This window comes from Aulonocara sp. 'chitande type north' Nkhata Bay, linkage group LG9 (genome assembly GCF_057382095.1).
Source record: "Aulonocara sp. 'chitande type north' Nkhata Bay isolate Kocher_YH1m ecotype deep benthic linkage group LG9, A_spYH_male_GT1.1, whole genome shotgun sequence".
Taxonomy (NCBI): domain Eukaryota; kingdom Metazoa; phylum Chordata; class Actinopteri; order Cichliformes; family Cichlidae; genus Aulonocara; species Aulonocara sp. 'chitande type north' Nkhata Bay.
The window spans coordinates 32,463,280-32,488,722 of record NC_141352.1 but is presented as its reverse complement, the minus strand read 5'-3'; the positions used below and the strand labels follow the sequence as shown (position 1 = coordinate 32,488,722).

At 41.2% G+C, this 25,443-nt stretch overlaps 2 protein-coding genes across 4 annotated transcripts; one reads left to right on the top strand and one right to left on the bottom strand.

Moving 5' to 3' along the window:
* Positions 1-148: 148 nt before the first annotated feature.
* On the top strand, positions 149-10,979 carry LOC147322552 (cyclic nucleotide-gated channel beta-3-like). Of its 2 annotated transcripts, XM_086307009.1 has the most exons (18): positions 149-383; positions 671-860; positions 1,468-1,534; positions 2,956-3,107; positions 3,208-3,507; positions 3,590-3,798; positions 3,880-3,930; positions 5,052-5,138; positions 5,231-5,295; positions 5,369-5,491; positions 6,796-6,937; positions 7,025-7,184; positions 7,662-7,759; positions 7,950-8,033; positions 8,180-8,298; positions 8,534-8,686; positions 8,841-8,973; positions 9,083-10,976. In XM_086307009.1, the coding sequence occupies exons 1-18, from the start codon at positions 288-290 to the stop codon at positions 9,101-9,103; spliced, it is 2,250 nt and encodes a 749-aa protein (XP_086163135.1). In that variant the 5' UTR covers positions 149-287; the 3' UTR covers positions 9,104-10,976. The 2 variants fall into 2 exon arrangements, with proteins under 2 accessions (XP_086163135.1, XP_086163138.1); XM_086307012.1 differs by lacking the exon at positions 3,880-3,930 and having other exon boundaries at positions 9,083-10,979.
* nsmaf (neutral sphingomyelinase (N-SMase) activation associated factor) lies at positions 9,808-25,274 on the bottom strand. 2 transcript variants are annotated; one of them, XM_086307007.1, is made up of 31 exons: positions 25,124-25,274; positions 22,108-22,194; positions 21,112-21,205; positions 20,750-20,811; positions 20,403-20,439; positions 19,480-19,530; positions 19,045-19,116; positions 18,895-18,942; positions 18,505-18,557; positions 18,202-18,331; positions 18,009-18,080; positions 17,801-17,909; positions 16,979-17,155; positions 16,778-16,857; positions 16,607-16,697; positions 16,142-16,205; positions 14,860-14,911; positions 14,649-14,769; positions 14,430-14,561; positions 14,301-14,343; positions 14,047-14,213; positions 13,525-13,636; positions 13,174-13,232; positions 12,921-12,988; positions 12,759-12,826; positions 12,549-12,672; positions 12,018-12,101; positions 11,657-11,807; positions 11,251-11,353; positions 11,056-11,165; positions 9,808-10,500 (listed from the first exon to the last, which is right to left on the bottom strand). In XM_086307007.1, the coding sequence occupies exons 1-31, from the start codon at positions 25,159-25,161 to the stop codon at positions 10,406-10,408; spliced, it is 2,754 nt and encodes a 917-aa protein (XP_086163133.1). In that variant the 5' UTR covers positions 25,162-25,274; the 3' UTR covers positions 9,808-10,405. The 2 variants fall into 2 exon arrangements, with proteins under 2 accessions (XP_086163133.1, XP_086163134.1); XM_086307008.1 differs by having other exon boundaries at positions 9,809-10,500; positions 21,112-21,190.
* Positions 25,275-25,443: the final 169 nt, after the last annotated feature.

The following is a 25,443-nucleotide window of genomic DNA, read 5'->3' as shown; positions in this document are numbered from 1 at the left end:
GTAAAAGTCTTCTTTCTGGGCTGTGCTCACAACTCCAGGAGACCCATTATTTCTGCTGGCAGTGATTGTCGGCTCAGCTTGTTGAGCTGCTGTTGGCTCCTGGAGAAAGGGGAGTGCCTAGAGGGACTTACTGATTCCTAGAATTTTATTTGCTTCAGTCTGCTGTTCAGGTTTGAGGTAAAGACTCCACAACAAGCAGTTCAGGTACTCTTTCAAAGACCTAACATCTAAAAAAAAGAAGTTTGCAGAAGAAGCAGTGGAAAGGTCAGACTCTTTTCTGTCTGGCCATGTTCAGCAGGTTAAAGAAGCTGATCGGGGCTCCTGAGCCTCGTCCTGCCCAGGCTGCTGCCGCTCCGCCTTCTGCCCCGGCTCCACCGGCTACGGTAAGAGCTTAAATCTCCCTTTATTTTAATTTGACAAACACTGTGTTCATCCAGTGGACACACCATTCAAATTAAACATTAATCAGGTTCATTGGCTTCTCCAAGCTTGTCAGACTGAGTTGTATTAAAATACACAACAGGAGGTGAAAGCCTCTGAGGCAGCTTGACACTAATATGGACAGGAGCTGTCACTGGTTCTTCAAAACATAGGCTCAGGTTGATACTACACTGGCAGGCTAATCACTGCTATTTGTTCTCTTCCCTCTGCCTGTGTTTTAAATTTACAGCAAGAAACGCCGCCAGAAAAGAAAGAAGAAAAAGAAGATCAGCCCACGAAAGAGGAGGAAAAGAAAGAAGAAGAAAAGAAAGAAGAAGAAAAGAAAGAGGAGGAAAAGAAAGAGGAGGAAAAGAAAGAGGAGGAAAAGAAAGAGGAGGAAAAGAAAAAGGAGGAGAAGAAAGAAGAAGAGCCAAAAACAGGTGAGATGCGTGTTTATCTGAGCTGAGTTCCACATTCAGTTACATTGTTATTAGGGTGATGGTCAAGTGGTTTGAAGGGAATGTTTTTTGGTCAGTATGTACCATCGTCCACAGATGTGAGAGGTGTTGGTTCGCTCTGTTATATGTCACACTCTCTGGCCTTGCTGTAGATTCACTAAATGTGTCTTTTAGTGGATTGTTAGACTGTCCATCTGCTCCCTGTTTCTCTGTGAATCACAGACAAAGGGATTGGTGTCATCTGGCTGATCCTGTATCACAAACAGTGAGCACTGTCTTGGGAAAGTTTAGGTTCCCACTGCTGTACTAAAGTAAGCAATAAGAAACAGCCTTCCTTCATGCTGTGGTGATCTTTTCCTCGTGTACCAGTGGTTTAAAATACGAACAGCATCCCTCGGGATATGTAAGAATAGAGGGCTGAATGTCAAATAAGCATGCGGTGCATGATGCTGCTCTGGTTGTTGAACTTTGCACTTGAATTGTTTTTTAAATATCTTTCTACAGTATAGAATCTGAAGGTTTTCAGTGGGGGTTCTGTAACAGTCATAGAAATGAAAAGCTAAAGAATGATGTTATATTTTTCTTCCAGCTCCTGCGCAGGCACCTGCTGCTCCCGCTCCCACTGCTGCTCCTGCCAATCCAGAGGACATTGAAGGGTAAGAATTCATCATGCTTGTACTCCTTTTTCGGCTTATTTAAGGGCATTAGCAATTATTACGTTATTAGTTTTGTAATTACAGCCATTTTTATACATAACCCTCCATCATTAGAATCACAAATGTAATTGGACAATTGACTGGCAAGCAGTTTCATGGCCAGATGAGCTCAGCTCCATTATTTTGTGACAAATTGAGCAGATCAAATATCTGGAGTTAATTAATTAAGTGTTGAGCTTGTATTTGGTAGCTGAACCAGAATGATAGGAAGTGAAAAGTATGGAGAAAGAAAGAAGCAACTCATGTACGGCTAGCAGTGGAACTGGGCTGCTAGTGTTTATTTGCGATGAGGCTGCTGATAGAAGTAGCAGGATGAAGTGTTCAGAGCTATACTCTCTGCACAAATGGATGATGACCCACAGCACACTGCAAAAGACACCCAAGAGCTTCTCAAGGTAAAGAAATGAGCTATTCTTCAACTCCCAAGTGAGTCCCCTGATCTCAACCCAAGCATGCTTTTCAGTTCTTAAATACAAACCTGAATACAGAGAGAGACACAAACAAGCAACAGCTGCCGTAAAAGCAACTCAAGGGCAAAAACAAGGTATTTGACGACATCCAGACCAGTCTTAGAAACAAAACTATTTTAAAATTATGGTTAACTGATTACTTCTAAGCATCTGAAAATGGGAGACTATAGAAAAAATTTGCTGCAACTCCTAAACAGTTAGTGTAATACTTTTGTTAAACCCCCTGAATTACAGATGAAAGTAAATCAAACACATCCTGAGTGTTTTAAAGCTGGTTTCATTCTCCAAACACCCTCTAACATCATGTGCGTGTCTGTTAGTATTCACAGCAACCAGTTGCCTACATTTGAGGCATTTAGGGGCATCTGTAGAACAACCCAGTTTACGCTGTCCCTGTACGGGCACTGCACCAGGACACGTTAACTGTACTAAGAATAACTTGGCTCTCCTTTAGCTCTGCTGTTTTCATGAACTCTGAGCCGCTTGAGGACAAGAATAGTTACAGGTATATCTAACAGGTATCTAACAGTAAGGACTGATGACTCCACAAAGTCCCCACCCCCTCCCCAATGAGAGAGGTCTCTGGAGACCTTCAACACTTACTTTTCAAGATGTGATAACACTGTGACTTGCAGCATGTGACACATAAAGGAGGAAAGAAGATTAGGAGCTTATAGTGGTATTTGTGACTGAGATTGATCTGCCTGTGTTCTCATGCAAGCTGGAGTTGCTTCAATAGAATTTTAAGGGAATGTTGAGGAAATATATTAATGTCATAGAAATGTAACAAATGCCTGTTTAACAAGTGGAAAAGCAGCGCTGCTGTCGTCTCTCCCGGTGTCTACCTAAGGCTATGAGTTGCGTGTTTTATTCTAATTTATCTGTTTTTAGTGAAGAAGCGCCTCCTCCACCTGTTGTCTACTCCCGCTACACAGACGACACCATCCGATTTTTAGCCAAGAAGTTAAAAGAACGCACAGAGATACTCAAAGAGAAGGCCATAGACCCTTACGCCACATCTCCAGAAGTCACACCACCTGTCAGTAAGTGTGGTCAAAAACAAGCCAGCATGCTTAGAGAGAAAAACAACAACATGCAAACTAATGTCTTAAGTCATCGTATGCTTCTTTTTTTGCCTTTTAGCACCTATTCTGAGAAAGGATGACTACATCCGACTGAAGGAAGAGGAGCGCATAGCCAAGGAAGAAGCAGAAAAGAAGAAGGCGGAGGAAGCGGCCAAAAAGGCAGAAGAGAAGAAGAAAAAAGATGAGGAGAAAAGGTTGGAGGCCGAGAAGAAAGCCGAGGAGGAGAGACTGGCAGAGGAGGCCAAGAAGAAAGAAAGGATCCTCCCACAAATCAGCTGCTCCTGCTTTGACGTCCTCTTCCATCCAGTGGAGGAAAAAATGGATGTCATCTTGGGGACCACCATTGATCCTTTCACAGGTAAGCATCACACCTAAGCTCAATGAATTTTTTGTATTTGCCTTTAAATACTTGACAGACATTTCTGTCATTCTCTCTCCAGATCGTCGGTACATTTCCTGGTTGAGCTTCGTGGCATTGGCGTACAATTACAACGTCTGGTTTTGCTCCGCTAGGATGGCTTTCCCTTACCACAGTGAAACTGCCAACCGCTACTGGATATTCCTCGACATTCTTAGCGACATTGTAAATATAATAGACATCATTGTTTGGCAGCCTCGCCTTCAGTTTGTCAAAGCTGGAGACATCATTGTAAGTCACAAACCACTCAGTCACATGTACCTGATAACATTTTAATAGTCTAATTGACTTTCGCACTTCTGTTGCTTGCAGAAAGACAGAGCTTTGACTAAGCTACATTATCAAAAATCACATCAATTTAAGGTGAGAACATGTGTCCAGTGGTGTAAAGTAACTAAATACATTTACTTAAGTACTCCAGTTAAGTACAGTTTTGTTCAACAACTGAAAAATAACACAATTAACATAATGTCAGGAATTGTGGTACTTGCTTATTTCAGCAAGATAAAGCCAAACTACACATATTCCAAATCCAAGACTCCATAAATGAGTGCCTTAATGTCCAAAACAACAAGCACTGGCACTGGCATGAAATGAGCATATATTAGAAATAAATAAATAAAATCCTATTTATTAAATGGTTTGAATTAAATTAAACACTTTATAACACTAAAGGCGACTAAAGATGTATTATTTGGTATTACGTTGTAATTAAATGTACCTACAAATATTGACAGGTAGGCACACTAGAACAAGAAAGTTAAAACTAAAGTGTTTGCAGGAAATAAAGAAATGATTGTAGTTTAAGTAAATATAAGTACTGCATAAGCAGTTTTAAGTTGTGTCCAATTTCATGGTAAGTTTTCAGAAAACGTTTTTTCTACATCATACAAACGCTGTAGTTTTTGGGGCGTGGGTCGTATTATAGAGTGGATTAATCTTACCTTTTTACATCTTTATTCAATATTCATTATGTTGCTGTGCACGATCGATGTTCTGTTTTTCACGTGTCCTTTTATCTTACTAATATATGTGTGATAAAGACTGTAAAGTGCTCTTGCAATGTAAGAATGGGAAATGTTGTTTGTTTTTGTGCAATATTACTAAGAAATTACATAATACATAAAAATAACTTACAGAATATTTTATGTCTCCTTTCCAGTAAAATACCTGAAGTCATGCAAAACTTTCTTAAAATGACTCACCAGTACTTACACTTACTTACAATCTAGTTATTTCATTGTTTTCTCTACTCTCTCTTTTTTGCAGACCGTATTATAAAGTGGTACAACATTAAATATATAGATTTGGATAGATGGATAGATGGTGACACTGCATTTGTTTTTTATCCACATTTTTGCAGTTAGAAGTTTGCATTGTTATATTTATATTTTTACTGAACCAGTTTTTATTCTTCTTTCATATCTGTGAGCTTTGCAGCAAAATCCAAAGTTTAACAAATGTTTGTATTCTGTTCCGTGTAGACTGATATAATCAGCATCCTCCCCTTCGACCTGCTCTGCCTGTACTTTGAATTCTCCTCGTTTTACCGACTGAACCGCTTCATCAGGGTAGGCAGGAGGATGCTAACTTCTTTTTATTGTACTTTTTTTCCATTACATTTTCTGATAAGTTCCTTTACTTTTCCCCCTGTGTGTTTTAGATTGGTTCCTTCTTTGAGTTCAGTGATCGACTTGAGAGTGTCATGGCCAAAGCTTACATCTGGAGGTGACTGCTCGTGAATCGCATGGTGTCACTGTTTTGTAGCTTTAGCGTCACCATTTCTGTCTTTCTGACACAGAGTTGCCCGCACCACAGGCTACCTGCTCTTCATGCTTCACCTCAACGCCTGTGCTTACTACGTCGCCTCAGTGCACCAGGGTCTTGCCACAACTACATGGGTGTATGACGGGAATGGCACAGCGTATGTACACCAGTTTGGGACCTAAAGTTCTACACTGTACTCTGGAGTTCACCGTGGAACTGAAACATGTCATTTCAAAAGAAAATATTTCATTTTTCCTTTTAATGAAACAATTTAAAACTCAGAGAGAGATGTGTATAAATAATCTCAAACAACAAAAAGCAGAAAGCAGGGGTTCTCTATTTAAAGGAAAGCTTAACAAGGCCAAGTCAAGCTGTGTCTATGTAGCGATGTTGTGACACGGTGAAACAAAAGTTTCATCATTACCAAGAATATTATAACTTGGTGTTTCCAAAACCAAATCTATTTCATTATTTAATGACACATATGCACATGTTTTTTGCTTGCTGGTATGCAGTATGCAGATGAAGATGATTATTTACCGTGCTGCGTGTGCTTGGGGAGATCAGCAGCGCCCTCTGTTGTATCCTAACGTGCACAGCATGCTCCGTGATTTTTGTAAGAGTACCTCCTGAACAAAGACCAGCTCTGCTTTATCCTTTTTTTAAATATTAATTAAGAATTGTGTTTTGGCATTCATCTTAGCTGGGAGCTACAAATCTAAATAATGTCCATTAATTAACTGCAGATTGATTAAACTCTCTGATATTAATAATTATTTTCAGCGTTATGCAAATCAAATGCGGCGCTCCTGAGGACGTTTAACCATACTGATGCTGACAGAGTGACTTGCTCTTGACTTTTTGTTCACTGAGTGACGTCGGCTGACTTACACAGAGTCCTGACTGACATCGCTCACTTTTGAATTCAGTTTAAAGAACTCGTATTGTTCTGTTTTAATACTCCTGTATTTAAAAATGTTTATATTTTATGTTCATCTGTGGTAACGCCGTTCTTTAACCCTTTCATGCATAGTGGTCACTACAGTGGACACAGCTATTCAAAGGCTGTTTTCTTGTATTGGTGTCAGTGTTGATGGTATACTTGCACATAAACATTGGACACTGATGTGTCACTACATACTCTGCCACCCACTGGTCAGCCAGTTGTCCACCTTAGTGGACACGTAAAAAACTACATGTTTAAAAAAAATGAAGTTCAAAAATCTTTTTTTCATACCTAAAGATGAATAAAAATACTTGTGAAAACAATCCTGATTGAAGTTGTTATAATTCATGCATGAAAGGGTTAAAGTTCTTGGCCTGTCTCTTAGGACCATGTTAGAGCTTTACACAGCATAAAGGCGTACCATGCTCCTGTTGATCCCAGTAAACTAAAAGATTTACGACATGCCGTCTGTAGCTGTGGATAACTCCTGTCTTCTCACTTCTGTCCCTGCACAGGTACCTGCGTTGCTACTACTTTGCAGTTCGCAGTCTGATCAACATCGGGGGTTTACCGGAACCTGTAACCACCTTTGAGATTTCCTTTCAGATGGCTAACTTCTTTATTGGTGTCTTTGTGTTCTCGAGTTTGATCGGACAGGTAGGAGGATATTCTTCAATGTTAATATTCCACCTGTTAATATCTATGACTTCTCTGTGACACTTTACATTTCTGCCTTTCTTTCAGATGAGAGATGTCATAGGAGCAGCTACAGCAGCTCAGACATACTTCCGGGCGTCAATGGACGGATGTGTTTCCTACATGAACACCTATACGATCCCCAAGCTAGTCCAGAACAGAGTCCGCACCTGGTACAACTACACCTGGGCAGCTCAGGGAATGCTGGGTGAGAAATGTATACCTCTCAGTTGTGTCCTCACCGGAAGAAGCTGATGAGTTTAAATGGGGAACAGGGAATATTCATCCACACAAATACATTTCTATATAAAAACAAACAAACAAAAGAAAACGAGTCGTGGCCACTGATCCTGGTTCTGCTGGAGATTTCTTCCTGTTAAAAGGAAGCTTTTACTTCCCACTGTCACCAAGGGCTTGCTCATAGGGTGTTTGATTGTTAAGAATTTTCTCTGTATTATTGTGAGGTTTTTACCTTACAATATAAAGCATCTTGAGACAGCAGCTGTTATGATTTGGTGCTATATAACAAAATGCAGCTGAAATGAATTGACGTTACAGCTGAGGTAATGAAAAAGACTCAGCCATTCCTTAAGGATTCAAGCATGACTAATAATGAGCCGCAAAAATGCACAGACTAAAAATCTGGAATGTGCTCACATGGAATCACACTGTCTGTCCTTCTCAGATGAGTCCGAGCTCCTGGACAAGATGCCTCTGGTGATGAGAATTGCCATTGCTGTGGACATCAACCTTGCCACATTCCAGAAGATTGCATTGTTCCAGGTGAGGCTGCTTAAGCTTCAGCGCTCTAGTACCATAGAAAGTGTATTAGAGAAAGGGCGTGTGAGTGGACGGATAATGAACTGTAGTGAAGTGTAATTAAGTTATGCTGGCTGCTTTCAGAGATGAGTAAAGCAAAGCAGAGCTTCTGTGATTCAGTGAAAGTCAGTACTCACTACACTCTGTCCTTCAGGGCTGTGACCAGCAGATGTTAGTGGACATGTTACTGAGGCTCAAGTCAATCATTTATCTACCCGGAGACTTTGTTGTGAGGAAGGTTGGTGCATACATATGTGTATACATGTCTGTAGGTAACGACACGGCTACAAAGTAGCAAGCAACATATTTCTGAACTGTGCTGATCATCATGAAGCAACAAGGTGACCTGAGCTGAGTGTCACTGCGCTGATCTGTCCTCTGCAGGGTGACATCGGTAAAGAGATGTACATCATCAAAAGTGGAGCGGTGCAGGTGGTGGGAGGACCCGACAACAGCATTGTGTTTGTGACGCTGAAGGCCGGCTCAGTGTTTGGGGAAATCAGGCAAGTCTGCAGCATCAGGAAGGACAGCTGATGCTGTGAAACCTTTGTTACGATGATGTCACGTTAACTTTGGGTGGAGATAATCTAAGAAGAAGGAAAAAAAAAATCCTAGCAGTTTTTATCACGTCTTTAATGCTGCTTTTGTGAAGTTGTGTACATTGCGCAGTGGTTGTGTTGCTTTATTTTGGCCATAGTAGTAGGCCATATTGTTTTTTGTCTGCTTATCCAACCACAGTTTACTGCAGTCTGCTAAAGATGGAGGAAACAGGCGCACAGCCAATGTAAAAGCTCACGGCTTCGCTAACCTTTTTGTGCTGGAGAAGAAAGACCTGTTTGATATCCTCGTCCACTACCCGGAGTCTGAGAAGGTGCTGGCCAGGAAGGGCAGGTGAGCCGCTTATTAGTGCTTCAGGAACCGTATTTTCATTCAAATTTAAAAGTATCATATACCCTCCAAACCTCCATCCAAATCATTACGTTAAATGAAATTTAAATATGCATCCTTTTAAAAATGTGTGGTGTTTTTTTTTGTCACTGTGAAGGAAACTAGTCAAAGCCAAAGGAGCTGTACCTGCTAAAGGTAATGAGGAGAAGCAGAAAGGACTGGCTCTGTTTGGACCAAAGCCACCAACGCCCAAGCTACTCAGAGCTTTTGCAAATATGAAAAAACTCAAGGTAAACGTGATGTGGGGAAGCGTGTTCTGCTGTAGGCCGTTTAAAAGCACTGATGGCTAAAGTATTTGTGATGTTGGGTCCTGTCATCACTTTGTCTTCTTGTCCACAGAAAATGGAAGAGACGAAATAGGAAGTGGATGTGGAGTGTTATTGAGAGTGTCTTCTACTTTTCCATTGCTACCAAAAGACCCATAATGGAACCGGTCTACAGCGACCAGAAGAGCTGTTGTGATTCAGAGGTTTATGTGACCTGATACTCTTCAGTTCAAACGTCTGCTGGAAGCAGCAAAGTGCTATGATTGGAAAGCACTAATAATCTCCCCCACACTCTTTGCAGATTCATCAATATACACAGAACCGTCTGTAACAGGAGAGGACAACTGTTTGAAATTTGTGTCATGCAAATGATCGACTTTATATATTAAAAAAAAGAAAAAGGCAAAAATTATCCTCAGTTTCATTATTAGGTGTTCAGGGTGATGCGAAGCTCTTCCATCCCTGACTGGAATTCTCTCTGTGCAAAGAGCACAACCTAGTGGCTGAGTGACCTTTAAACTGTTAACTGAGCTGCTGGACTTGTAGTCTATTTGAATTTTGACCAAGAGGTGTAACCAAGAGTATCAAATATCAATATAGAAATGGTTCTGTTTGTTACTGGGTAGTCTGGGTTTAGCCCCAGTGTTTGTTGGATGTCCAAACATCACTGACACTGTAAATAACCAAAATACCTCAGATATATTGATTAAAGTTGTCTTTCCTCTTGACATGAAATCCAAAAGCATGAGCATTTACTAAACTTTTACTTTTTTTTGTTGTGGAAATATTGCAAAATACAGGATGATCCGTAGGAGACGTTTTAGAGGCAACCATGATTTATTAATAAAACCTGAGCACCATAAAGCTCTGACAGACACTGTAAATCCACTGCAAAATTAAAATTCATATAAAGCTACTGAAACATGATTGCTTATTTAAAAACAAGGTACAATCCATCCACCAACTACACCTGCTTTATCCTTTAGGGAGCTGTGGAGGGAGGTTAGGAAGAGATTAGCTACGTGATGTTTAACAGTTAATAAATTTAGGCAAAGTCCACATGTATGTATGTATGCATGTATAACAGGCTAAAAACTGAAGTGAAAAATCAGGCACGTACACTTCTGCTTCCGTCTCTCATGCACGAAACTGTAAGTAGACATTTTCTCCCAAGATGCAGACATCAATGAAAACTAAGACGTGTGGCCTGTTGCTTGGTTTTGGATTAAAAACAGTTCAGAGCCAACTCCTCTGAGATGCTGCACATTTAGAGTATGTTTTCAGCATGTCTCAAGTCCTTTGTGAGTCTCTTTCAAAGGCAGTCAGCAGGATACTTGGCCTGTGTTGTCCAGGATATTGCACTGGGAGTCTTTATCTCCCCAACAGAGACGGAACTTTAACTCTGGAGCTTCCAGAAGATCATCTGTCGGTCCTCTCCACCTGTGATCACTGTGGTGCACAGCTCACTCATCCACATGGCTGTGACAGCACCTGTGTGTACATGGATTTATGTATAATATTCCTTAGCTTATATTGTTATTAATTGATACATTTATTATAACGCATGTACATTTTAAGGTTTTACTACATTAGTGGCACAAACATATTAGCCAAATTAGCATCCAGTGACATCTTCTGAATCAAATATTACAGATTTAGTGGAAATTAGTGAACTGTGTGTTTTTTATTCTGTGCAAGTTTCACAGAAATCTGACCAATACTTTAGAGACAGGGGTGTCAAACATAAGGCCCGGGGACCAGAATCGACCAGCAAAGGCTCCAATCCGGCCCACCATTTTCTGTTATTTACTAACAACTTTATGTTATGATTCAGGGTCATTCAGGACAATGAATTAGCAGAAGTTCCTGGTAAATTTGTCTATTCATTCCTGCCAATTCGTTCAACTGGCAGTAAATAAAACCACAAATGTAGCAGATTGTCTTTCCTTCTTGTTGCTGGTTTTACAGCCAATAAACAAAGCAGCATCAGAAGTTTGAAAACGGGGGTAAAAACTCCACCCAATGATTACTGAAGATGAGCTCTACCTGAGTGTGCAGGGATCCTCTTGGTAACTGTGTTGGTAAGAAGGTCCCACAGGAGGAGGTCACCAGACTGGCCCCCACACAGCACCCAGTTTCCATCCCAGCAGAAACACCTGCACACACAAACATGCTGCTAAATGCTTTGAACATAGCACAAAGAAACAAGTGAAATACAAAGTTCTGGATTGCTAGGAAAACCTCTGCTCCTCTTCAGCTTTCACAGAGGAGATCACCATTCCCGTCTGGACGTCGATAACCTTCATGCAGGAGTCGGCTCCAACGCTGAGAACGTGTCGGCTATCTGAGAATGCAAAAGTGGTATAATCACACACATGTCTTTGGATAATACATATGAGTCTGGGAGTTGTAATTTCTCAACAGAAATTCTTCCTGCTCAGCAGTAAAGGGTTGTTTGATTCACACAGAAGAATCAAGCAGCCAACAGCCGCTTCAAAGAAAGCTGAAGAAGTGCTCTCCACATGCACTTTAACTGTACTGAGACAAACATTAAGCTTAAGGGAATTATTTACTCAACGCTTCCACGAGCAGATCTGAATTTTATGTTTAACATTTTAGGTGATCAAAGTTCCACGTTCACACAAACCAGGACTGAAGTCCGTCTGGTGGATGGTCCCACTGTGGCAGTGGATCTGCTGCAGAGTCCTTTGGCTGCTGTGGTCCCAGATGGTGACGGCCCCATCTTTACATCCAGACACCAGCAAAGTCCCAGCTGGGTTCAGACTGACTGTGTTCACCTGAATTTGAATGTTAGAGAGCAAACATGTTTTTATTACGTACGTTTTTAACGCTGCTAAAATGTCTCAGTGTTTGACAAATATGAACATTTTATTTGTCAGAGTCTTTCCAACAATAACACATGCACACAGCGTTACTATGATGCATTTAAATCCACATGAAGTTTGTAAGATCTTGATGAAACCTGTGGCTGCGGTTTTGTCACTCACCCCAGCATCATGTTCCAACTCACCCAGCAAATTAAACTGGGATCTCTTGTGAGTGGAAAAGCTGTCAGAGTTGCATTCCCACACCTGTGAAGGTCACACAGAAAACAACGCTAAAGGTTCATCCTCTCTCTGACATGGAGTCCTTAGTCTTCCTCAGTCTGCTGGCACTGAAACAAGCCGGCTTCTTTTCAGAACGAGCACCCAGGTTTAGCTTCATGCAGCCTGACCAGGCCGGACTCTCAGCTGTCATCACAGCACGAGTGCGAGCTACGATGCAATAACAGTATTCTCATTCCTGTCCAGGGAAAGCTTTCAGGATATCATTTTACCGTTTGTGTGAGTCTGATGTGTCTACGATGTTGCCTCCTTATTTATTAGTAAAGGGACCTCGTGTGTTATTCATCATGTGATGTACTGTCCAATCTGGTCCATATGACAAATACTGCATAGCTCTCTCCCTTCAGTAAATTCATTAGTCCAGCACTGTAACATGTCCCATGTCTGAAAAGGGTTATAGAGACAATACTTTACCTTAACAGTGGAATCCCAGGATGCTGTGTAGAGTTTGTCCTCAAACCAGCACATTTTACTGACAGCGTCATCGTGACCCATCAGCGTATCCTGCCGCCTGCCATACGGGACGGAGTAGAAATACCTGAGAGAGAGGAGCATGCAGGTCAGCGAGAAGCCGTCAAAACTCTCTGAAAACCACGTTAAATATAATGAATAAACAGTCCGTACACATTGTTGTCCCACGAAGAGCACACCACCGTTTTACTGTCCGCCAGTATCAAACACGATGACAAGGCCTGAAAAACAGTCGAGCGGTTTACTGTTTACAGAGAAATGGAACAGATTCGGAGAAGAGATCCGAGGAAGGAGATGCTGAACGGGCGAGCGTACCATGTTAGAGAACGACATGCTTCTCTGGAACTCCTTCAGCTCTTTGGAAAACATTTTAAGTGTCGAGTCTGTAATAAAGAGCGAGAGGGGTCAGCGTGAAACACGTCTCCCCTGACAGAACTGAGCAAACCGTAATTCATCCTTCTCTTAATCCTTTTAGCTCAACAGCTTTTTAATTAAAGAGAAAACAAAATGAGTTTCCAAGTAGATCTGAGTCGTCTACATTTCTTCTCAGTCTACACATTTTCCAAACCTTTAGATGTGGAGAAAACAGCCGATCCACCTCGAGACACAGCAATGCCTGTCACAGCTCTGCACATACAGCAGAAACAAAGTTACTTAAAAAACATAAATATACACGTATATAAAAAAAACACATGAAATGAAGAATTTGTTTAGAATAACACAGCAGTCTGTTATTGAAGGAAGTAGTCCTGAAACTAGTATTAAGTTTCTGAAGGGGTGTGGAGCTCCTGCAGCTGCCTGCTACCTGCTTTCTTTGAATTCACTTCCTCATTTTTGAGGCAGGGCTTTCACTTTTGCTGTATGTGGTTACATTTGTACTCTGCTGTAACTGCAGCCCACCGAGCAGCTCCTGACTCACTCTTTATGGATCTTGTGGCTGGAAACGGGCTTCAGACTTTCCATGTTTGCCCAGGCCAACCTCCTGCTCTCCTCGGTGAGATCTTCGAAAGACGAGTCCTCGCCCTGAGAGGCTGCAAAACAACACAGGGATCCGGCCTACATGTTAACTTGTTATGGTTATGAAAAACATTTTATATATCAAAACACATTAAAATGCAGTTAATATAGCTGAAAGTGCATAAATGAAACTTTTTTCCTTCAGTAAAACCAGAAAAAAAAAAAACAGGAGTAAATTAATAATTCATCGTTTTTGTGACTCTTTTTAATCTTGAGTTTGTGTTGATTGGCTTCACTCACTGAGACATGCACCATCCTCCCAGAGAGGAGTAGTGAAGCACATAACTGTGTGGGCTTTAGAAACACTGCTCAGCTCTCACAGCTGCCGTTGCATCGTGTTATTAGCTACTTAAGCCTGAACAATGAAAGAGAAAGCTCTGCAGCTGCAGGGCTCTCACACACTTCCCGTGCTGTGCGGTGTTACCTGGAGATAGCTCAGCGTCGGGTGAGTTGATGCTCGAGCTTCGCGTAATGTTCTGAAACCTCGGGGTGATCCTCTGAGGGTGAGGGCTGGTGAACAGCTGTTTGGGCGTCTGGCCAAACTCCAGGATCTGTGTCAGCATGGCGATTCTCTGATCGGTGTCCTCAATGCTTGCCAAACAGACAGAGGGGAAACGTTAGGCCAACGAGGCGGGATGAGCATTTGGAAATATTCTCGTTGGATTTTCTTTTCTGTACCTGTCACAGTCGATCCCGCCCTCATAGGTCAGTGGGTGAAACACTTAGAAAGGAAAACGATGAGATGAATATTAATCGTTGGCATGTTTTCGCGCCTCTTGTACTGAGAGTAGCTGTTGGTCATGTTACCGTTGTGAGCCGCCACAGCTTCACTGCCCCTCTGCTTGAAGCCAAACACCAAGTCAATCCACTCATGAAGGTGTTCGGACACATACTGACTCTCCAGGGCGGCTTTGTGCTTTTGAAGAAAATCACTGGAATCTGGAGGAAGAAACAGCAACCCTTACTTCCTCACGTGACTCCTAATATTACAGAGACACACAGACAGCCGGTCGACAGGAAGTTCACCTGTGGCCCACGGCGGAAGAACAACATCACCAACTAAACTTCCGTTCTGCCGTCTGCCCAAATCCAGACTCAGTCTGTTTTCCAGGAAGCTGGGGTCTGTCCCATAAAACTCTGGGATCAACTGCAAACATACGAGGAAAAGCAACATGTCAAGAAAGACATTCCTCGACAGAAACAGCATCAACACCAGATAATAGACGAATAGCTTTACCTCCTTGAAGTCAGTAGCTCCCTCCAAGCAGTTTTTCCACGTCTCACCTATGCTGTAAGAAACCACAACACGTCACCAAACACGTCTTCAAAGTGTGAAATACAACATTCACATCTTCACCAGAAAACACTGTACGTGTTCAAACTTGTTTCCACAGTATTCACAAACTGCAAACTCTGCTTGCATGCTGTTCCTGTACAACAGTGCATGTAAATGTGAGCATGAATGACTGTTTCTCTCTGTTTGCCCTGTGATAGGCTGGACACCTATCCAGGATCCATTCCTCCCACATGATTAAACTGGATCAGTGTGCACAGATAAATGTACATCTATGTGTCAAACTTCTTTGATTAGCACTATTTTAGTCAGAGTTAGGATGAGCTTAACTTCTCAGCTCAGGTAAACCTGCACCAATGTCAGCTGGTAATTCTCAGTGTTGTTCTCACATGAAATAAATGTTTTGTACATCGTCCCTTAGAAATGCATAAATAATTATTAATGAGGAAAAAGTAATTGCCCCATAAATCTAATAACTGGTTACCACGTTTGGCAACAAGAACAGCAATCAAGCTTTTGTGACAACTGGCAACGAGTCTTTCACTGTGGAGGAACTTCGGTTTGCTCTTCTTTGCAGAATTGTTTTAATTCAGCCACATTTGAGGGTTTTTGAGCATGAAGGTCACGCTGAGCATCTCGATCAATGTGAGCCATTCAGAGGGGGACTTGTTGGTGTGTTTCAGATCATAACCCAAGTGCTCTTGAGCTTCGGAGCACAAACTGATGACTGGACATTCTCCTTCAGTTTCTGGTAGAGAGCTGAAGTCATGGTTACAGCAAATCACTGTACCACCACCGTGTCTGACTGTTGCCACGGTGTTGTCTTTATGAAATGCTGTGTTAGTTTTAGATCAGATGTAATGAGACTCAAACCTTTCAAAAAGAGTTAAGCTTTTGTCTTGGAGATAATCACAATGTTATTTTTCAAAAAACAAAGAAACAAAAATAAACCCCTCTAAACCTGTGTCCTTGATCCAACACAGCTGATTTAAATGGCTAAACGACCTCCTCAACACGTTCTCCAGAAGGCCTGGTAATGAACTAATCATTTGATTCAGGTGTGTTGACCCAGGGTGAGATCTAAAACCTGCAGGGCACCGGCCCTCGAGGCCTGGAGTTTGACACCCTGATCTAAAACATGCAAGTATGACAAAGAAATCAGCCAGTGGGCAAATTTCTGTACTTTACCATTATAACGTTTAAAACAACGGGGGAAATAATTTACCTATTGAACATTCGGTCAGCGTGGTCATAGCGGCCATTCTGGAGACACAGCATGTGCTCTGGAGCTGCAGTTAGAGGACAGCAAATGAATTTAAAAGATCAGAAATCATTATATCATTACTGTTACTTCAAAAAGCATTAGCAAATGTAATCAGGAGAACAGAATTATGTGTCACCATAATGTCAGTGTGCAGTTTCTGAAGGCCGTGAGTCACAATGTGAGTCACAGTTACTGTGACAATTTTGCATTTGACTGATCTTTAAACTTCTGCTTGACTCGCACAAGCATCATCAAGATGAAGACTGAAAGTGTTGTGCTGTGCTTTTAACTGTAGTGTTATATTTGACTGTTGTGTCACCTAGGTGACCAGCAGGCTAAACCTCAGAGTTATAAAACATACAAAAATAACATCTGTTGGTTCCACACGTCCTGTAGATGATAAGTAATGTTAACTGTGTGACATACCAACTCTGACCAGGTAAAAAAGGACGTAGCCTGGAGATGAGTAATGGCTGCCGTACATGAAGCTAGGTTCGGGCATGCCTCTGTATCGAGCCTGTGGAGAAGAGGGGAGCTCTGTGGTTAATAAGGAACTTGTCAGCAAAAACAAACAGTACGATCAGGCAGTCGTCTCACCAGGAGCCTGTCCAGTCGCTCTTTGTTCAGGGCTCCCACAGGTTTGCTCAAGTCTCTGAATGCGGCAGCATTTGTCATGTCTGAGAAACAAAGCGAAGTACCGACAGTGAGAAACTACAGCATCTTTACAAAGATGCAAGACCCAAAATCTCAGCCACCATCACTCTGACAGGAGAAAGCGGCAAAGGTCTGCGGACCCACCTAACCGCGGGCTGGTGTAGTCAGCGATGACCCATGGGAAGACGGGGTACTGCGAGAGGTCGTTGCAGCTGCGGTCAGCCAGGTTGTTGAGGTGGAGGAGATACTGGTAGTTGCTGAGATGACCACGCTGCCACTGCAACATGTAGCTCTCTGCTGTGTGCTCTATCGCGTGGTTTTCTAAGCGAGAAAGGCGAAAACAGCACAGGTATGTGGTTCCGTTAATCACCGAGAATGAAGCATCAGCGGCACTGCTTTATAAAGACAACAGCAGTTTTACATATGTTGCTTCTGCGTCACACAGAAACCAGGTTTACTTGCAGCTCTGTATTGAAGATTGTCCAAGACAGACACGTTACTTCTGAAAAACTCCACTTGGTTTAGATTTATTGGGTTCACAGTACGGACGAGAATTAATACGAGTTTAACAATTCTAAATCCTTATCCATTCTCATTGGCTCTGCTTTGAGAGTCACCCCCATCTCAGCGCAGCGTATCAAAGACATTCGTGCAAATTAATTGCATGTTGTGTGGTCACATTTTTGTGCATGTATGAGTCCCGCACACCAACAAATCCGTATCCTAATGGGTACACATTCGATCTTTCTTAGGATTTAGGTATGAACACAAAACAAAAGAAGAAAAAGATCCTAAAGAGATTTTAAAGCAATTTGTTGTGTATTCTTGACAGAAACAGCTCAGGAGTACAGCACATGTGTGAAAACAGCAGCAAGAGGCCACAAATTCAGGCTTTTAGAGCAAAATATATTTTAAAGAAGTGATAAAATAAATCAGACATTTATTAATAGGCTTGTATCGTCTCACCCAGGAAAGTTGCGATGTAGTAGTAGACTTCATCTCTGTCGGTCGTGCTGTAAAACTTCAGGTATATGTCTGAACAGAAGTCATTCTCAGAACAGAATACCTCCAGACCCTGAGCAGGGAGACCGAACACATGAACCCATGAGATCATCCAAATAAACTGCAGTAAAGAAAGATACTAAAGCTACCTTTAGTAGCACTTGCGACTCACCAGGGGTCTAAGACCAAGCCGTCTTTTGTAGATTCTCCTGACGTTGTGCAGCTTTATCTGAATCACATTTTCCTGAAGGGAGAGGACGTGCACACCAATTACAATTCATTTGTTTGGGAAACATTACTGGTGTTCAGCATCTGAACAAACAGCCACACCAACACCATTCCCACTGCCTGCTTTGTCATCTCACCGGATAGCCATTGAGAGGCTGGAAGTAGAGGTTTTTATCTGTTACGCAGACATGGCCTGGATTGCACACCAGAGGCATGACCATCTCCACTGCACACTCCATGTGAGGGTTTTCAGCAACACTCTGAAAGCTTCACAGCACATTAAAACCACAGTCCTGTCTGGCTGCACGCTCTAGTACATCTAAACCTTATTTAATAATCACTATATTAAGTTTAAGTCACGCATAACACAAACCCAATGAGGCTTAAAAATAAAGTTAGGAAAAAGCATATAAAGACTCATCTGATTGACATCTACATACCAGTTTTTGTCAAACGATGACCTCGCCATTCGGGATTGTAGATTGGCAGCAATCTAGAAATAAAGGAAATGTGGGTTTGGTCTTTGGTTACGCAATGGTTACTTACAATTTTAAACTAATTAAAGGTCATAAAGAGGAAGGAGTAAGAGGGGACAAATACAGGAAGTGCAACAGACTTTCACTGTTTCATTGCATTTGTTTTTCATCGTTTCCTCATCTTCAGGGTTTTGAGGAATGGTCTACAAATGGGAGATGGACCACACTGTTGTGGCATGAAGCCACTACAAATTGGACCTTTATTTAGATTTTATGATGTGGATTTTTGTCAGTGTGTGAAGTGGGGCATTGCTTTCGAGGCTTACTGTGGACTGAGAGTAATGATCGACTTACCATTGCAGTCTGGTCTCCAAGTTTTTCCAGACAGGAGGCCCTGTGGAGCTGCAAAATTTAACAGATTTTAAAGGGAATGAAAGCAGCTCACACCGCACACGTGACACAAAACTCCCCCCCACAGTATTTTGTTTTGTACCAGCGACATACCTGAAGTAACGTCTGGACAACATCCTCTGTTTTACTGCAGAATTCTAACTGAAAGGTCAGCGTCTTTTCTTCCTGTGATCAGACAAGTTTATTCAAAAACAAAAGAAAGTTTCTTGTGAATAAAATGACACACTGGTTTTATGATCTTGTCCTAAAAATGTACTTCAGTGTTTTTAGACAATCATTCCAGAATTTTACACTGGTCATTATATAGCATAGTGTTCAAATGGATCCAACAAATGCACATGAGTCCAGAGGCTGTGATCTTTGGGCTCTGACTCATCGTAAGAAAGTTTTACCTTCCGTTTTCACCCTTTCATAATAAAAGAAAAAGCCAGCAGCAGTTATTGTGAGACAGTGACATTCCAGATTTTAAGCACAAACAAGTCTCTGAATACACAACAGAAGACACTCATGCTGAGCTGACTCACCCACCCTTTCATTTCTGTAAGGCGCAATAACGTTGCTTTCTTTGATGTATATCACCTGAAAACGAAAGAGTGGATTTACTTAGGCTACGTTCACACTGCAGGTCTTGAAGCGCAATTCCGATTTTTTGATCAAATCCGTTTTTGTCGTCTGCTTGTTCACACTACAAATAAAATATGACAGCAAACGTGCTCTAGTGTGAACGCTCAAAGCGGCCCGCATGCGCAAAAGAAGACGTCACACACAACGGCTCTGTTTAGACCCAGAGCAAACAGTATTGTTTGAATGACGGCCCTTAATATAAAGACTTCGGACTTTACGTTTCCCAATTTTTGCTTGAAGTTATTTTATATTTACATAATAATGTAAATAACCTAATAATTATCCTTATTGCTGTTTTAGAGAGGAGCGCTGCTTCAAAGGATAGTTGCGGATTTCTGTCAGAATCTGCAGATTATACAGTACAAATAAAATGTTCATGCTGTCTTCCCAACAGTTTGACTGACATCTACACTGGATGGCCAGGAAGCGTTCGCGATGTCTTCGCCGGCACTGATAATTGGCGTCTGTCTTGTGTCAGTGACGTAAAAGACGGATTTAATGCGACATGACCATTCAAACAGCAGTCGCTTCTAAAACATCGGATATATATCGGATTCAGAACCACATAGGAAAGTGACCCAGATCGGATTTGTGCCGTTCACACTGGCATACCATGTTCGGATATGGGTCGCATAGGGTCAAACAAAAACGGATTTGATGCGCTTTCGCCTGCAGTGTGAACGTAGCCTTAGACAAAAAAGACAGGATGAAAGTAAAGAGGATCAACCTGAACAATCAAATACCATATATTACAGAGAAAAAGCTGCGAGGGCTGGTGCCTCTCTGAAGAACAATATGTTTACAAAAGTAATAACTCCATAACTCACCTGCTTGGAGAGAATAGATATGGCTGATGGTCCGGGTCTGTGAGCACATGCACAAATCAGATAGTAAATAATAAGAATTATGACATCAAAACTATAATTACTTTTAAGATTAATAAAACAGAATAATCACCATTAGCATGTGCCGCATCCAAAGTAGTAGTGCACACGTTTTTATTTTTCAAAAAAATCACATGAAGCCCAATCATTTGCAGATGCTACTTACAAAACTGCTTTTCAAGTACAGCTGGGCTACATTTGCACTCCAAGTAAACAAACCGGTTTGTCAAACTGAGTAAAGATGAGCATGTGACTTGCACATGCAACGCCAAAGATATTACTGTGCTCACTTGTTAAAAGAGTTCTTCTCTTCCTCCACAAACTCAATCTTCTTGCAATCTCGCAGAGGAATCTGAAAGCAGAGTGAGCAGTTATGATTAAAGACGTGGTGGCGCAACTACAAAATCCATGATTCATAGATTTTGTACACAAAAAACAAACAATGTACAATACAAGGCTGTCTCCATTATATCCAGCCTGCCTACATAATGGTAACTGTATCTCCCAGCAAAGATAAGACAGGCCTGTGACACCAATGTATATTTTTTAATGTTAAAATTCACAATTTTAAATTTAGCTAGCAGCATTACCACAATGTTTATTGGTTGTAGTTTTATTTTTGTTTTTTTTAAAGAATGTTATAAAAACAAACCTTTATAATTGGTTCTGCAAGCTCCTCTGGATCAAATATGATCGATTTGGAACAAATCTTGAATGAACCTCTGATTTTTCTGGAAAGAAAAAAGCTGATGTTAGCTTGTTAAGTAATAGCTAGCCCCACCCCCCAAAAAACAAACAAACAAAACAACACACAAAAACCTGGCAAAACAAACAAGAGTAAATATTTTGCACAAAAAAGTCAATAGACATTTATAAAACTAAAAAAAAAAAAATCTTGAAATGTTAGGAGAAATATGCTAATTACAGGCTAGCAACCTCTATCAATTTTCCTTCCCAGGTTTTCCCCCCCAATCGGCCGTGTTTCGGGGGGGGGGGGGACAAAACTGGAAATGAATTCAAACAACAGATTACTTTTTCTTTGAATTGATGGGTCTCAAGGCTAATGTTACAGAGCAGAGCTACAGTGTAAAGTCGTCCCACATGGCAATAAACGTTTAGCCTAAACAACAGAATTTGACTCACATCCAGCCTAGAGCCAGCGTTAGCCCCACAGCTCGATCACATATTTGCCAAATATAAACCAAATGAAAACAGCTACATGGCACAAATGTTGTCCAAATGGCCTGAAGGACAGAAATCTTCAAAATGAGACAAAGAAAGCAAAGGTGGTGTTTTGTGTATTTACTGTTCACTCCTTTTTCAGTAGGTAGGTAACAGGACATGATTATCACTGAAAAGTTCACAATGTTTGATCAAAAAAAAAAAAAAAAGGTTTACACAAGCCTTCATCACAGAACTAAATGGTGTTTGAACAGTTGTTCCTCAGAAGGCAGAGCAACTACCATGATCAACCCTAAAAGCTTTAAACAAACATGAGTACATGATAGCACCAATAAAAACAGAAAAGCATTTCAAAGTGTGAGACTTCTTTAGCTTTTTGTTCTGCAAGCTTATAAAGTACTTCCATGGTGCAGCGATTTAAGGTGTTAGATGCTGATGAAGCGTTGCCTTTAATTATCCAACTTACCTCTGCTTTTTTAAAGTGCTTGTCACATGGTACGCGGTGTGCTGTTCAAAATAATATTCCTCCAAATCCAGCAGCAAGAGGGAAAACCTGGAAAGGAGCAAACAGCTGCTTGAGAAAACATCAGAGCAATGGTGGGGTTAGACTGGTGGGGTCAAATCACCAGATTTTTTAAAAAAGTACTGTATTAATAAATTAACAGTAAACAACACATTATTAATGTACATAAAGGGGAAAATGTGGCTCTTTAACACATAAGTGTGACTCCAGGCAATGATGCATCCTGCTGAAAACTTTCTTTGGTGCACTTTTTAAACATTTAGAATCTTAGAATCAGCAAGTTTCTGCAGATTCTGGTCAGTGCTGATGCATCATGTTATGATTGCGTTCTGTCAGGATTACACACATTAAATAATCTAAGAAAATGTAAATAAAGTCACTTTGTAGGCTAGAATTGTGACCACTAAAAGAGAGAGAGCCTCATAGTTGATTATTCAGCTGTGAGCAATGTTGCAGCTTAAGTGTGTAATATTTCTGCTTACTGCTGCACTGACAATCAATACATTAAACCACTGTGAGCAGTAATGTGGATTTAGAAACCGTGGCATGCACTTCCTTTGCTCAACTTGCATTAACATGTTTAAAAGTATTGAAAGGAGTTAACTGCTGACATATTTAAGAAGCTACTTCATGCCAGAGCAATGTTTTAGCGCGCATATGCATATATACACATATACATACATATACACACATACATATATATACACATATACATACATATACACACATACATATATATACACATACATACATATATACACATACATATATATATATACATATATACACATACATATATATATATACATATATATACATATATATACATATATATATGTATATATATACATATATATATGTATATATACATATATATATACACATATATATATACATATATATATACACACATATATACATATATACATATATACATATATATATACATATATACATATATACATATATACACATATACACATATATATATATATATATATATATATATATATATATATATATATATATATATATATATATATATATATATATTCCAACTGATATTTCACAACAAATCCAATAAAGACATTTCAAAAACATCAGCTTGGTAATTGGACCTACAGGAACTAGAAACAGTCCGGTGCAGCTCAGTCTTCTACATACGCAGCTTTAACAAACCCGACAAAGGGTATTGAAAGGTTTTATGTGGAACTGCTGCTTGTTGAAAGCAAAAGTTATCAGATTAGGCAGAAGGATGTGTCACTAAAAAAGGAAGTGATTTGCTTAAATTCAGTGGCCACTTTGTTAGGTACACCTGTTTATTGCTCGTTAACACAAATGTCTAATTAACAAATCCCATTTCAGCAATTTGGTGGACGAGGACATGGTCACGACTATCTGCTCAAGTTCAAACTGAGCATCGCAATGGGAGAAAAAGAGCGACTTTGAGTGCTGCATGATTGTTGGTGCCAAATGACCTCATTTACTCTCCTGGCATCTGCCCCAATCTAGAAACATCTGCAGGGTTTGCAGATAATGGTCTGAAAGCGACAAACTATCCAGTGAGCAGCAGTTGTCTGGCTGATAATGCCTAGTTGATGCCAGATGTCAGGGGAGAATGGTCAGACTGCTCTGAAGGCAACAATAATGCAAATGACTGCTCATTACAACCAAGGTGTGCAGAAGAGCATCTCTGAACACACAGCACGCCACACCTTGAAGCAGAAGACCACACTGGGTGCCACTCCTGTCAACTAAGAACAGGAAACTGAGGCTACAATTTACACAAGAGCTGCAAACTCTCCATGCATGGATGAATGCTTGTATGAATAGTTTAGTCTGCTGGTGGTGGTGCAATGGTTTAGGGCACAGGTGTCGAACTCCAGGCCTCGAGGGCCGGTGTCCTGCAGGTTTTAGATGTGTCCTTGAACCAACACAGCTGATTGAAATGCCTAAATGACCTCAACATGTCTTGAAGTTCTCCAGAGACTGGTAATGAAATAATCATTTGATTCAGGTGTGATGACCCAGGGTGAGATCTAAAACCTGCAGGACACCGGCCCTCGAGGCCTGGAGTTCGACACCCCTGGTTTAGGGGGATATTTCCTTGGCACACTTTGGTCTCCTTAGTGTCACTGAACATGATTTAAATTGCCACATCCTACCTGACTTTTAAGTACAGAAGAATGCTTTCTATGTTAACCAGACTGTTAGAAGAAAGCTTATTTTTGATGAAATTGGATCCTGACTGATGTAATTGTTTGTATTCATCTCCCTGACCGAACATAACACATTAGAAGCAGAGGCCTGTGGTAGCTTGAGGTCCAAAACTCCAGTATCAGACAGGCTCTAATGAGTCGAGTCACCAGTGCGTACAAAGCACTTCTTCACACTCGCTGAAGAAACTGTTCATCCTGTATTGTTCAGAGGTGACCTCATCCTTTTCCTGCCCAGCATGCTGAGTATCAAAGTGCACTGTGGAAATTCAATGCCCTGCTCTAGACTGAAACGATCTCCTGCGTGGTCCCAAAGCTTTTAAGAGCTCACTCTGGTGGTCAGTTTGAAGCATAGATCATGTGCTAAGGTCTGCCGCTTCCATTAGGAGGCTCAGAATTGGAATTGCTGGAAAAAGCAGCTGCTTTAGTTTAAAGCTCTGTCACAGTCTTTTATATCCTCCACACTCTCACTTAAGCGTCATTTTGTTGTACTGCCCTCTAGACACGGGACCTTCTGGGTAAAAGTAACCGGTCTGCACCGCAGACCAGAGCCCACTTCAATAATTAGACCGCATCCCCCAGCTGACAGTGGAGCTCTGCCTCATTAGCTAAGCAGCCCTGCCTCACGCTGCAATGACACGCGGCCACAGTCGGGGAAAAACAGCCCGCTGCTGCCGCTCAGCTCCCAACAAAACCACGCAGGGAAATAACCACCCGCTAACAGAAGGTGGAAGAACACCAACCTTTCTTTAGTTCGTTCCTGCGCCAGAAAAAACGCCATGACCGCACAGCATCCTCTTCAGAAACTGAATACCGACAAGCCACAACAGCCCGAGCTTTGTAAACACGGAAACTTGGTGGAAACCACGTGACCCACTCCAAGACAGACGGTGAGCGGTCTGCACAGAGCAGCGGAGAGAGACGTCACTCTGCTGGCACGTTCAAGGACCAACACTGCGTCTGCATCAGTGCCCTATAAATAAAAATGAATATGTTTGTTTTGTCGGTACAAATATTTTGTCATTTTAACCACAAACAGAGTAATTTAACTTTCACTGCTATA